Genomic DNA, 14,216 nt, shown 5'->3' with positions numbered 1-14,216 from the left:
ATGCATTTTTATGAAGGTAAACTACAAATGTTCATCTTTAAATTTACTTAACTCCGTTTTGGCCCTTTAAACCCCTCAAGGTGCGCTTAAAATTGAAAGACATTGCCACTGAGATTGCGTTTTTTTTCCGATTAATTGTATAGTTTTACTGCTTAATACAGGTGAATAACCTGTTTTGAATCAGGATTTGGTACAGTCCGCACAACACGACGCTTGATAGAATATCAAGATGGCCGACCATCTACATTGTATGTAAACAATAATAGAAAAGGGGTTATGTCAGCTGGCTGGAAAATAAATACCCCTTTAACATCTGTCACACCTAATTCTATATTTTATTTTCCACAATAGATGATTATTAAATATATAAATCGAGAGAATAGAGTCCATCAGTACGAGTAGCTTGTCCATTCCCTTCAGTTTTTCCGTTCAAATTTAAGATCATGACTTCCTATTGAAATTTGCTTATTAGCCCGTAGAAGTCTTAAAATCAAAATGAATTTAATTAGCCTTCGGCAAATATTTTTATCATAACGTTGGAATCTCAAATGTATTTGCCTGGATTTTCCCCACATTCCAAAAGCACGAGTTCATTGAAGACTGCCACTTTGTGAGGGCAAAAAAATGACACTTCAATATAACTCTCAAACAGCTTTTTATTACATCTTCAATCAATAACAGTACATTTTAGTACAGTATCTATCTTGCATCCAGCTCACCGTGGAACACCAACAGACTGAAAGGAAATTAAACCAAAATAAAATAGTGGAAAGCTACATAAGGATGCAGAGTTCTATCGTATTTATGGGAAATGGATGGGGTTTTGGTGGGGGGGTAATCCATCTGCATTTAAATTGCATTTTCACTTGTGGCCACACACACAAAATACATCACATTTATTGAAGTACATCATTGTAGAGAAAGGAAAAGTGAGAATGTCACATTAACAAAAGTGCTTCTGTGTACAGTGAAATGTCATTCAGATGTTCTTAGCTTTTCAATTTTAAGACCAAAAGAAAACAAGTTGAAGCAGAAAAGGTGTAAATGTGGACACTGTGTGCACACAAGTGTGTTTTTGTTCCATCAAGTGACGATTTAAAGGAGAGAAAAAGGCTTGCCAAGGACAGAATTACCACAATGATGTTAATATATTCTTTAAAAGGTGGCTTCAATAGTACTTTAAATAAATTTGACACTAGGCACGTGGTCATCGCATTACCAGCTATTAGTATGCAAAGTCGCCTAAAAAAAAAATACTCCGGTTTAATTTAATTTAATTAATTCTGTTAACTCTCCTTTTCTCAGAACCCCACCCTCCGAATAAAAAAAAATCTAGTATTTTTTTGTATTTATTTATTTTCGCACCACTGAAAGCAAGTCTACAGCATGCACATCTAAATGAAGTCGTGTCAGACAAAATTAAATGTCTCAACTTAAAAACATCAGACCATTTTTTTCAGACGTTGATTTCTTTTTTTTTTTGTACATATCATTCACAGAGTTGCAACTGCAGTCCCAAGCAAAGGATGTGTCGATTTAGTTAGGTGAAGTGTTCACTGGAAAAAGTGGATACTAAAAACACAAAAAGACCCTAAGCTTCCCACCCACTTTAAAAAAAAAGACCCACCCAAAATAACATCAGCACCTGTCTTGCTTATTACCCCATCGCTAAACCACCCAAAGTCGAAGGCATGAAGAAGATTTACGGGGGGTTTTAACGGGATAAAGTTACTCGTAAGAAGTCCTTTTTTTGTACTGGAATGAGCATTCATAACTTATAGCATGTGCTTGGTTAGTTAACATTGTGTTAGTTGAGAGGCAAAGCTTCTTCATGTGCAAAAGGCTGTGATGAGAAAATAAAAGAAGCAAACAGCTAGTATATAAATACATGAGACATTTTGGAAAAGCTGCTCGTGTTATATGATCCAAGCGGGTTTTTTTTGTGTAATTTTTGTAATTTTTTTTTTTAAACTTCTGCGTGTTTTTCTCTCATCGCTCATACGTGATTTAACTGGATTAGAAAGGACAAGTTGTCATTCAAACATATCTAAAACTACTAAAGAAATACGACAAAAAAAAGCCATTGAGAGTAACAAACCGTTGGAATAGAATTCTTTAAAAAAAAAAGTTAAATAATTTGTACAATTACACTCCAACATTTGCTTTCAAAACACACATACGTTTGAATGGGATGATAGTGTTGGGTTGTTTTTTTTATTTTTTAATAATCTTTCTTACAAGATAACATGAAATGGTCCGAGAAGGAATGCACAAGTTTTTTTTTTTTTGATTTGATACCACAGGAGATCCTTTCTTTAATTAGGTGATAAGACAATTGTGCTCTTCTTTGTGTAGGAAAGGATTGTTTTTCCCTTCGACATTTTTTTTTGTGGTGTCCAAGTCAGTTTTAAACAGTGTTGAAGAAGATGTGGTGAACATTCTGAAGTTGTAATGGTCTTCCAGTCGGCTTTGGAGTTAAAAGGACATCTGGGAAGCAAAGACGAGAAGCTAATGTAAAAAAAAAAAAAAAAAAAATTAAATAAAATGTCGGCTATCGTATTGTCATAGCAGACGTCGGTCAGTGAGCTGTTTATTGACAGCAGAATAGCGACGTCAAAGTCAAAGTATCAATTATGGTTTAACTACTAGTTTCGCCCTGATCCGATACTCGGTCTTGTTGTCCAATACAGTGGTACCTTGACATACGAGTGCCCCGACATAAGAGCAATTTGAGATAAGAGTAAAATTTTGAGCAAATATTTATCTTGAAATATGAGACACATTTTGATATACGGACAGACAGCAGACGCGAGAGGCTGCTCATAAGAACATCATGGCCACTTTCTTTCTGGCCGCAACTCCCTCTTTGCAACGTCTCTGCGAGCACTGGGCGGAGCCTTGCATTTTTCCCCGTTAGTCAATGCGAATGGCGAGGCGATCGCTAATACGAGAGGAGTATATACTACTTCGCGTTGGCAAGTGGTCGTGCGTTATCCTATTGTGAGGACATTTGTGTGCATCATTTTGGGAATATTTTGAAGGGAAGACAAAAGCAAACAACCCTTGATAGGTTGCATCTGAAAGTCAGGGTGGAGGCGGGGCAATTAGAGCCAAACCAAGAGAAGAAAGGTATAAAAATTTAAAACAAATTTAGAATTAAGTTTAGTGTGAGGTTAGATTAAACTTATTTTTGAGGGTGTCTGCATCGTAATCCGAGTTCTTTTTTTTTTTTTTTATGTTATGTTACGAGTGTGTTGCCGTGCAAAAAGTCTCCCCCCTCTCTCTGTCCGTCTCTCTCCCCTCCGCGAAATCCATCTAATTTTAGTATTAAACACATTTTAACACTATTAAACCACTAGTTATTTGTTACTCTGTTAATAGATGGCGAATTAGAACAAATAAAATTGTATTTCCAATCCAATATCCTGTTTTGGGTGTCTTTTCAGAGGGTTGGAACGAATTAATTTCCAGTGGAGTCCTCTGACAATTTTAGCACTGAATCTTTTTTATTCGTCTGTTTAGTATCCTGTATTTCTGCTGTAAAACTCAGTTGTATTATAGCTTTAGGGGATTTAGAGATGAAATATTATTTTATAACACGGTGGGCAGAGACAGTTGGTTGCAATACAGCTCATTTTGTATATAAAGGAGGAAGAAAAGCTCAGTCGCATTATTTTTCATAGTCTAAAAATAAAGGTGTCGATTTGGTGCCACCCACATAAAAACAAAAACGCGCAAGTGTGACTTCCACAATCTGTGGGATAACTTGCATCATGTCACGTGACCACAGAGCGCGGTGACTCGATATACCAATTGACGAATAGAACATGTCACAGTCGTTGCACTCCATTTCCTTAAAATTGTTGAATTTTACAATTTCTCACATATCTAGCCAGCTAGAGCACATTTAACTAGTTAAGACAGCGGCGCCCTTGGGCGAGCAGTGTTTTCACATTTTATGCAAGATATGGTTTTGTTTAGCATTTTATCTGCTTATCTTTTCTCTATGTTGAAATAAATGACCATATCGGCCGCATTGTCTTGCGTCATGACGTCATGGCGCAATGGCGTCATGGTGTTTCGTCTTTGTCTCTTTGCAATTTTCTGCATGTGGTATTTTTATGCACATATAAGCCATGCCCTCGATTCAGTCATTATTTTGTCCGACAGATGCGGCTTATATGCGAGTAAATACGGTACTTTTTAAGGGCCGCTAAAATGTATCATTTATCCATAATCCAGCCAGTTAAAATTGGCATCCATGTTTCCGAAAGATGCCTCCGCAAGTGTTTATGAATTTAAATAATAATTAACAGCAAGTCCAAGAATCCCTTGTTAATATGTAACGAAACTAAAAATTTGCAAAAAATAAAACTTTATACATACTCAATAGTTTATTTTGGTAAGCAACATAATTAGAATTTGCTTGCCAAACTTTGAAAACAATACTCATTACACCTACCACACAAGCATCTATTGGAAGGAAATGATTGTTTCACAACATAGCAATTAAGATGTTGCGGCTACCATTTGTCATGATACACTTTTGGTTTCAGCAAATGAGGGAAAATATAATAACCTTCAGGCTTCAATTCCAGATCTTCAGGAAGCTGTCCCAGGATCCTGTAGCAACAGCCATGCCGTCATCGGTCACACCCAGGCAGCTCACACGGTTGTCATGGCCAGCCAACACACCTGGAAAGGTAAACAAAAAAAAAATAGTCAAGGGACATCACGGATAATTGAAAGGCGCGTATGGAAAAAATATTGGGTCTCAGGGGTGCCAAACCACCGATCCAAAGAGCACGGCATATAATCGAGATACTAGAATATGGAAAGAGTTTTTTTGGCGACCAATCTCACCGGCACGGTCGGCCTTTAGTGTGTCCCACACGTTGCAGTTGAAATCGTCATATCCAGCCAGGAGGAGACGGCCGCTCTTGGAGAACGCCACCGAGGTGATGCCGCAGATGATGTTGTCGTGAGAGTAGATCATCAATTCCTGATCGGCACGCAGGTCAAACAGCCTGCAGGTGGCGTCATCCGAGCCAGTGGCAAAGGCATTGCCATTGGGGAAGAACTGCCACCATAAAGTAGAACAAAACATCGGCATGTCACCAGGTCTTGAACTCATTTTGATCTTTGTCGCTTTAAAAAATAAACCGTTAATCGTAATACCATTGGACGCAAACATGACTGACATTATGTTATAGTGCCAATTTTAGATTCATTACGATCAGCTCTACCTACGACATGCTCGAGGTACGATGAAAATTTCGATCGAATAATTCGCCCTAGATACGATCAAAATTTCGAGATGCGACCAAGCCAGGTGGCCATGACATGAGAGGCTGTTTATTATTGTAGCGGACTGTCTTTTTTTGCCGCATCTCTTTCGTGTATAACAGATATTTACGATCACTGAACGATTTATTCAGACCAGTTCCTCCTATGCATCGACCAGGAAACGCACAACGCGCATGCGCGGGCAAAAAGAGAGCTTTCTGGGTAATGAAGTATACTCGTGCACACAACACCGATAGGCAATGGCACCCCCCCTCAGAATTTGTTTTTAGTTCATTTCAATGGGAAACGTTCGCTCGAGTTACGAGAAGCTCGACATACGATCAGTCCCGGAACGGATTAAGATCATATGTCGAGGTACCACTGTATAAATAAATTGTTGCCAGTCTTCCAAGTTACTCGCCCAAAGACCCAAAAATAGACTTACACAGATGGCATTGATGTCAGACTCATGTCCAGTGAAGGTCTGTCTGCACATGCCCTCTCGCACATCCCAGAGTTTAGCCGAAGCGTCGCAAGCACCGGAGACAAATAACCGGGACTCTGGGGCCAGAGAGAGGCTCATGACATCCCCCGTGTGCCCGGCGAACGTGGTCGTCTGCTGGCCGGTCTCAATATCCCAAAGTGCACTGTCACGGACAGCAAAAGACATTCTTTTTAAAAGCCGTCCGGCATGCGTTTGGAATTCAAGCTTAGAACAAAACACCCTGCTTTTTTCCCCTTACCAGGTGGTGTCTCCTGAGCTGGTAACAATCTGGTTGTCGTCAAGAAAACGACAGCAGGAGAGGTATCCTTAAATGGAGGCACGTGTCAGGTTAGTCATCTAAATATTTGCTTGTTCTACATAAACACTTGTCTTGACAGCCGTTAACAAAAAAAACTTGTCGGCTATAAGACAGGCTAAATGTTGGCCCTTTAAGAAATTCCCAAACCAATACCTGTATGTCCTGCAAGCTCACGGCTCACACGTACGTTGCCCTCGCGGGTTTTCAGGTTGTAAATGGAGCAAATGTTGTCTAAACCGCCGCAGGCCACGTAATTTCCTGAAGGTGCGTAGGCGCACGTCATAACCCAGGAAGAACGAAGTGGAATGGCGTGGACCTACGACGGGATTTGACAACAACGGATGAGTCAGTTGACTCGAGACAACATGTGATACACTTTTGAGCCTAAAACGTTGGCGGTGTTGGTTGGAATCCGAAATGACTGACCTTATTTGTAGTATAACTGTCCCAAATAATTAGTTTTCCATCCTGAGAAGCACTGACCAAGAGCCTGAAAAAGCAAGCAGAAAAAAAATTAGCACTTGTTTTTTTATAACTCACTTTTGTCAGTTTAGTTTTTATATGTACTGCAATAGTATTTAGCGGGTTTACCTGGAATCTGTTCCCCAGTGCATGGCATAGATTTTGGCCAGATGACCCCGCAGTGTTCGTCTTGTACGCATTTGAATTCGCCCGACGGGGTCAATATTAGCCGTGATCTAAAAAATAATAAAAAAATCAAATAAAAAAACATGATGCGATTCGCAGTGTTCAAAATGGTGCAAGCAGCAATGTACACAAGAGGACAATCAACTAGACCATATGTGTCAAAGTGGCGGCCTGGGGGCCAACTCTGGCCCGCCGCATCATTTTGTGGGCCCCGGGAAAGTAAAAAGTAGAAAGTGCTGACTTTCTGTTTTAGGATCAAATTAAAATAAAGAGTATAGATGTATATTTAATTTCCTGATTTCCCCCCTTTTAAATCAATAATTGTAATTCTTTAATCATTTTTTTCTGTGTTTTTAGTTCAAAAATCATTTTGTAAAATCTAAAAATATATAAAAGCTAAAATAAACATTGTTTTAGATCCATAAAAAACTGAATATTCAGGGATTTTAATCCATTTCTTTTAATCCGTTTATTAAAAAAATATATCTAAATATTATATCTAAAATGGTCCGGCCCACGTTAAATCAAGTTGACGTTAAAGCGTCCCGCGCACCAACCAGTGTTATAGCATTTCGTCCTTGCAGTTTTGTGCATGTTGAGTCTAATTTGTGCGCATATAAGACGCACCCTCGATTCAGTCATTTTTTTTAGCGACAAATACGGCATGTATATGAGAAATACGGTACTTGTTTCTGAAAACATATGCTCAGGACATCCCTAAACTACAGTTAAAAATGAATTTGGATCCATTTTTTAGCACCCAGCAGCACGCATTTTAAGAATCCATTCATTGTGTACAAGATGAGAGAGCGGGACCACAGACTGCCACGGGGGTGTAATTTTAAATTCTTAAAATGTTCTTTTCAGATGTGGCAGTAATGCTTCCAATATAAGAGGCACCAGGCTGTAGTTTCTCACTGTTATTTGCCAGACTTTTAGCATTCCTTATTGCTTCCTGGTAGGCTGCTAGATCAGCACTAAAAAGGCCTTTAAACCATTTATCCATAGACCGGAGGTGCTTAGGATCGTGGAAGAAGAAGATTTTTGACAAAAGATCCCTATTTTTACTTAAATGAGGCTTCAGAGTCTTTTATAGTGTTGGACACAATGCTGGATTCGATTTCATTCCGCCCCTTCAGTGATTGGCCCTGCCAGCCTTACTTCAGCAGTTTCCCAAAGTCAAAATGAAACCTTTTTTTTGACTACCGTATTTTCAAGACTATATGGTGCATCGCATTTTAAGCCGCAGTGTCAGTAACGAGTGCTATTTCTGTATTTGACACACACAAAGGATGCACCGTTTTTAAAGACGCAGCCAGGCATGGCAAACCATACACCAGCTTAAACATACGATCACACGCTAAAAACACGTTTTTAAAGAGGCAACGGAAGCAAAACTGAGTTCGGTTGTACTTTATTTAGCCATTTTACAATGTACTCACGTCATCATCACCCACAAATCCGTCAAAGTCCTCATTTTCTGTGTCCGAATTGAACAATTGCCCAAATTAGTCATCGAAAACGCTGAGCTTTATACGTTCGTTCAGGCGGCCACAATCCATTCGCAAATAGTAGCTAGCATAACTAGCCCGACGCTGACTGCCACCGTTCGTAAAGCTGTGTTGATGCCGATGTCCAGGCCACAATCCATTCGCAAGTAGTAGCTAGCTAGTAGCTAGCGGCAGGAGTTCTTTTGTAAATCCAGCCCGAATGACGCGAGCACCAAATTAGTGTGCTCGCCGTCATACTGGGTGTATTGACAAAATAACTATATATCCCAGCAGTCACTGCGCAGTACTTTTTCTACGGGGAAAATAGTAGAGTTGAGGGCTACTTGCCGTAGTTGTGAGAGCTGTAGAGGATGGTGTACCCTGTCGACTGATTTATTTTATTTCATCGTGATAACAATTTTAGTATTGGTCCACATATAAAGCGCACTGGATTATAAGGCGCCCTGTCTATTTTGGAGAAAATTTAAGACTTTTAAGTGCGCCTTATAGTCGTGAAAATACGGTAAATAAACTCAGGGGCTGCCATTGATGGGCAGTGAAACCCGATCACTCATTTTCATCCCAGTTGAAACGGATGGATGAACGGCGATTTAGTGCTGTGTTGTCTGCAAATGAATTCCATCCAATCACACCTGTCTGTAATGGCCCTATTTTGACCCCACCCCCTAATTATTCCACGTGTCCGGCTTAATTTATCAATCTCACTCGTCAATAATATGGCTTTGATCTGAACTATGCAGCGACACGCAATCTAGTGTGATCTTTAGGAAAATTGATCAGTGTCAGTTGGGCGCTTTTGAGTGCGTCAGAGGCTGTCCAATTGTTTATCATCTTCCTAAAAGGCATATACACGCATACTAATTAATCGGACAAATATGAGCATCCACCTTGCTATTCAAATTAAAGTTAAGATGTTTCAAATTGCGTGGTTTTGTGGCGGGTTTACCTGTGATAGAGTGGCATCTGCACATGCTTTCCTGGCATCCTATACGGAAAAAAAACAAAAAACATTATTGATTCTATGTTCATTTTATTTTCAATACACAACAAAAAGATAATAAAAAAACTTACTCTGATCTGATTTTTGAGCTGCTCTGCCTCTTGGCGTAACTGGTCCAGTTCACTCATTTTCTTCCTCTTTTTCGGTTACGGTTCTCCAGCTATTGGGGCACTTGATGCTCTGCAAAAAAAAGGGTCTAACATTAAAGCTTTTAAGGTCCCAAACATGGTCAAGCAAAGTGAGTCGTAAATTCCTAAATCCAGAGGCAATCCTTTTGTAACCCAGAGTTTCCGATCCAAGGACAAAAAGTCCAGTTCACATGTACACCTAACAACATTCCCGTCTCAATGTCACGGCATAATCCTGACATTCGAGCCGGACAAATCTTATGTTGAGACATGATGTTCCACTGCTAGGGAAAAGTAGGCGTCATCCATCTGACCTCAATCCCAGGGATCCTCCCAATGTTCGCCGAGTAATCAATAACCCATTTATATCAGTAGGGAGACAAGAAACCGGCTGTACTTGCATTGTACTTTTTTACCTCTTAACGTAAAATCCTTTAAAAAGTCTGCACTGAACTGTCAACATGAAAAATACAGACATAGCGATGAAAACCTGTCTTTGCTAAAGTAGCACGACAACACATATGGCGACAACATGGCTGCGAGCAACATTTTGCAAGCTTGGATCGATGGCATTAATTATTCAAAGTACATTAGGAGGCAGATGACATTTAAGCGTTTTAAAATGCTGCCGGACTATTAGTCTCTTTTCTATAATGTCGGACACAAGATGAAAACAATAGTTTTAAATGGTCGAACTTTAGCAATTTTGGATCAAAAAGTGTACAACCAATATACACCTGATTTATAATAACCATAATGTAATCTAAGTTCCTTCTCTGCAGTACCAATGCAAAGCAGTTGGCGGTGTTTTGAAATTTAGCTAACAAAATACAAAAAACGAATTACCCCAAATGCAATTCACCAAGAATAACAAAGCATTCTGTCACCTTACCTGTAGAGTCACTGAGTGTCCCTCGACATTTCCGAACATTAAATAGTGCCCTCCTCTGAAACAAGTCCCTGATTGGTCAGCCTTTGTCCAACACTTATCCTCTTCCAATCATTATCTTATAATAACCATTTCATGGAATGAGCTTACCACGGCCATACGCTGATGACAGAATACTTTGATCACCTTGAAGAACAATATTTGTTTCAATGTAAATAAATATTTGGCTATTCAGCACATTCAATAACAATTCTCTCCCAAAATATTAATACAACAATTATTTTTACACGGGTCAGAAAACCAATCTAAGATACTCGACTATACAACTATTAAGAAAAACAAGCTATTTCCAAATGATGTTTGTTTTCTGATAGCATCAATTAACATTAAAACTATTCTCCTGGAATTTTGATCTAGTGTAAAATGTTGGTTCTTTTTCTTTTTCGAAAAGTGACATCTTTTTAAAATTATACTGACTCTCGATGCTAGCAAATTGCTAACCTATTTGGATACAAAGAATTGCAATATATGCATCTACTTTATGATGGTGATGTAACCAAACTTTCTATCATTTAATCCAAAGCAGTTTATTTCAAGGAAAATACTGATGAATAAGTGACACCGTTTCAAAGTTCAGATTTTAGTAACAAAGTCAAAACACAAAGATTTTTGTCACAAAGTCAAAACACAATGTTGTTCAATAGATAACACATAGTTGAGTCTCTAAAATCTAGGCTGTTTGACCTCCAATTGTGTTTTGATGTCGTCACTTTAACACAGAAATCTGTCTAAATTTATGTCCAATTTCTCCGCCTTGACTCACGCACCATTATTACCTGAGTTTTCATAGACTTTAGTGAGTTGTAAAAATCATCATTGACATTGCAAGTGGGAACATTAAAAAAAATGGAGAAAAAAAACGTGGCGGCCTGCTATTTTTCACACAGCACTAAGTACATAAATATATTATTTCCCCATTGACCTCTGTGGATGCTTGCACTTCCTCTCCTTCATCACTTCTCCTTTCCCAAGCAAGCGCCTGATCAGGGTCAGCTGACTGGCTGATAAACAATGAGCGCTGGTAAACAGCCTTAAATTTGGAGCTGGCTCGCTTCGTTCGTTCGCTCTGCAACATCTCCTCTCCTTAAAATGTCTCTTCTCCGTGACTAAGTGGAATGTGAGTGTCAAACAATGACCATGTTCACATGAGGTGAACCTGGGAGGATCATAACCAGCAATATCAGGCCGCAAAATCCTTAATCTCAAAGCGCTCAAATCCTCAGTCAATGAGTGTGTAATCCTATCTCCGTCCACTAATACACACAGCTGGCGAAGCCAAGTAGGGCAATGAAAATTTTTTCATCCATTCATAAAAGGGATGGGTTTAATCTCTATTTCTTTTTTTTACACATGACCTTCTTATGACAATTGCCTGGATTTTATCACCGATTATCTAGTCATCACACCATTTTTATTAGCCGTATTATTATTATTTGAGCTCATTAGCGCTAAAAGACTAGCAATCACGGCCCAGTTTAAATGAATTGGACATTGATCATCAATGGCAGGCACTTTATCAGTATGCTCCCTACCAAGATTGATTGATAAAATTGAATAGGTTGCAAACATGGTTTTCCACTCGAAGAGTTTCTATTAAATCATAGACGGCGTTAGACGTCCAATTCCCAATGCGAGTGCCTAAATATAAGCGTTCAAAGCCCGTCTTTTTGGACGTCTCTCGCAGGAATTGAGCTAATGGAAGCAAAAATCAATTTTATCTGAATAATTATATTAAATTACGACCAACAGACGCTTTTTGTTTCCTTCCAGTTAACCAAACAAATGATATGAACCACTGTGATTTGCCTACAACTGGGATTGTTTGCATTGCATTTGCATACCTGCAGGATAGCTGTCTATTCAAAAATTATGAGGAATAAACGAGGTATTAGCAAACCCAAAGCAGTAAAAAAAGACAAGCTTGGGGCTATATTGTTCACAGGACACACCGTTGAAATGTTGTAAGAGTGTGTGTGCTATCAGAGAAGATGCAGCTCAACGCCATCTTGACTGTCTGCCCGCTAGCTAGCTAGCTTAGCTTATAGCTCCTTTCAAGTGGGGAGGCCTGCAAGGCAGGGCACAACCGCAGCTAGAAAATGTCATCATTACAATTCACCTCTACTATACGATTCTCTATTCTTCTACCAACTTGATATTCGCTCAAATTCATACGTTATTACGCAAAAAAAGACAAGAACCACTTCCCGTCCTTCCGCAATAATGACTTGCCTTTAACAGCTCATGAAGGGAGGAGACGCTTCTTTAAAAAAAGGGTTCTACCAAGGCTACTGGCCTCGCACAAATCCACTTACTTGCACACTGTACAATCTCGTTAAAACGCACGGCGTCCATTTGATTCGATTACGGCAGTCAAGGAGCTTATTTGCGGATCTCTTCGGGAAATGTGCAAGGTCGGTCGGTCGGTCGATCGGTCGATCGGTCGGTCGGTCGGTCGATCCGGCGAATACGGCCCTGCTTTTGCCTTTTTTTAACCAAACAGGGTGCACAACCACTTAATCCCCCTCTTTATACATGTTTTTTAATTTGTTGGAAGAACAATCTTGAACTCATTCAAGTTTAAAAGCGTTGGGCTGCAGTCGAGAGATCCTAACTTCGAACACGAAAAGGGTGTTAACGCCGCAATTCACATTCATTACGCCTCGAAGGATGTCCACACTGCTCCGATTTATTCATTTAATTACTCCTAATGATCGATCACCCAAAAGTTCAGTGAAGGAAAAACACTCATATTTATACCAACCATCATATCGTCACCAAGTATGTACATATTTTCTGTATTTAGTCACGCGCGCGCACGAACAGGAAAAAAAACCCAAAACCAAAAAAATGACCGCATTAGCAAGCAGACAGCATCGATTTTACATAATTAAAAGTATAGAGTATATTTTACTCATTTTAGTTTGGATTATTCCGGTATAGTTGATAGGGGGGCTGTGGCCGGGGGGAGGCCGGAGAGTAGAGCCCTTGGTTCGGCCGTAAGTGACAGCAAGCCATGGCTGGTACACTTAAAAATGGAATACCTCAAAAACATTAAATATTGATTAGTTTGCGTCTGTTTTCGTAGATTCCACAGCCATATTGGCGTTGATATGTACTTTTGGAAGCTTATTATGAAACCGCAGCTTACTTGAATGGCTAAGATGCTAAAGCTAATCTACCCCACCCCCGAACAGCTAAATTCGGCCGCAATACCCAACCCCACGCCAGATGAAAAAGTGGGGATCAAATCGAACAGCAATAATATAGCTATAATTCACCTTACCTGAGCCAATGTGTTTTTTGGCATTGACCGGGATACGAGACGAGCCCACGAAAATCAGCGAAGAGCCCCCACCGCTAGCTCAAGAACTAGCCAGCCCCAGCTAGCGTCGCTTTTGCCGAGGAAGCAGCGAGCCCAACAGTCGACCAACCGGAGATGAGGGGAGGGGGGAGGGAGGAGGGAGAAAAGGGGGGTGGAGAGGGGGGGGATTCACACCCACAAGATTCGTACAGAACAAAGGCAGACCGAATAAAGGCGAAGATTCAAAGTTCGATCGGGCTATCGCACTGCCACATCAAACTGCCACTAGACCGAGTCTGACTTTTGCCCTATGCCGATGAAGAAGCACTCTCGTCCGGCCATCAAATGTCGAGATGGGCGCGGTGACCCTGCAGTCATCGCTGGGAAACCCCACGCTGCAGCAAGCAAAGCAGTCAGCCTCCACTGGTCGCTCCAAAAAATACCACAGTATACTATATGTACTTTTCATAAATCAAATAAAAAGCAATAATGACCAAATCTAGATTGCAAGCTTTCCCCTTCATCTTGGGCAAGATCCCCAAAGGTCTTGTTTGTGCACAAAGAGGCAACTGTTGAAGAAGGACAATTTC

At 40.0% G+C, this 14,216-nt stretch overlaps 1 protein-coding gene across 3 annotated transcripts; it reads right to left on the bottom strand.

Annotated features, from left to right (window-relative positions):
* Window positions 1-638: 638 nt before the first annotated feature.
* On the bottom strand, window positions 639-13,971 carry gnb1b (guanine nucleotide binding protein (G protein), beta polypeptide 1b). 3 transcript variants are annotated; one of them, XM_077602633.1, is made up of 11 exons: window positions 13,609-13,971; window positions 9,320-9,428; window positions 9,195-9,233; window positions 6,681-6,787; window positions 6,516-6,579; window positions 6,243-6,405; window positions 6,030-6,096; window positions 5,732-5,933; window positions 4,864-5,080; window positions 4,580-4,695; window positions 639-2,508 (listed from the first exon to the last, which is right to left on the bottom strand). In XM_077602633.1, exons 2-10 carry the CDS (start codon window positions 9,374-9,376, stop codon window positions 4,589-4,591), a joined length of 1,023 nt encoding a protein of 340 aa, XP_077458759.1. In that variant the 5' UTR covers window positions 9,377-9,428; window positions 13,609-13,971; the 3' UTR covers window positions 639-2,508; window positions 4,580-4,588. The 3 variants fall into 3 exon arrangements, with proteins under 3 accessions (XP_077458759.1, XP_077458758.1, XP_077458760.1); XM_077602632.1 differs by having other exon boundaries at window positions 639-2,487; window positions 13,609-13,970; XM_077602634.1 differs by lacking the exon at window positions 13,609-13,971 and adding an exon at window positions 12,638-12,767 and having other exon boundaries at window positions 639-2,487.
* Window positions 13,972-14,216: the final 245 nt, after the last annotated feature.

This window comes from Stigmatopora argus, chromosome 6 (assembly GCF_051989625.1).
Source record: "Stigmatopora argus isolate UIUO_Sarg chromosome 6, RoL_Sarg_1.0, whole genome shotgun sequence".
NCBI lineage: Eukaryota > Metazoa > Chordata > Actinopteri > Syngnathiformes > Syngnathidae > Stigmatopora > Stigmatopora argus.
Note: the sequence above shows the minus strand (reverse complement) of the source record. Positions and strands in the feature narration are given on the sequence as shown.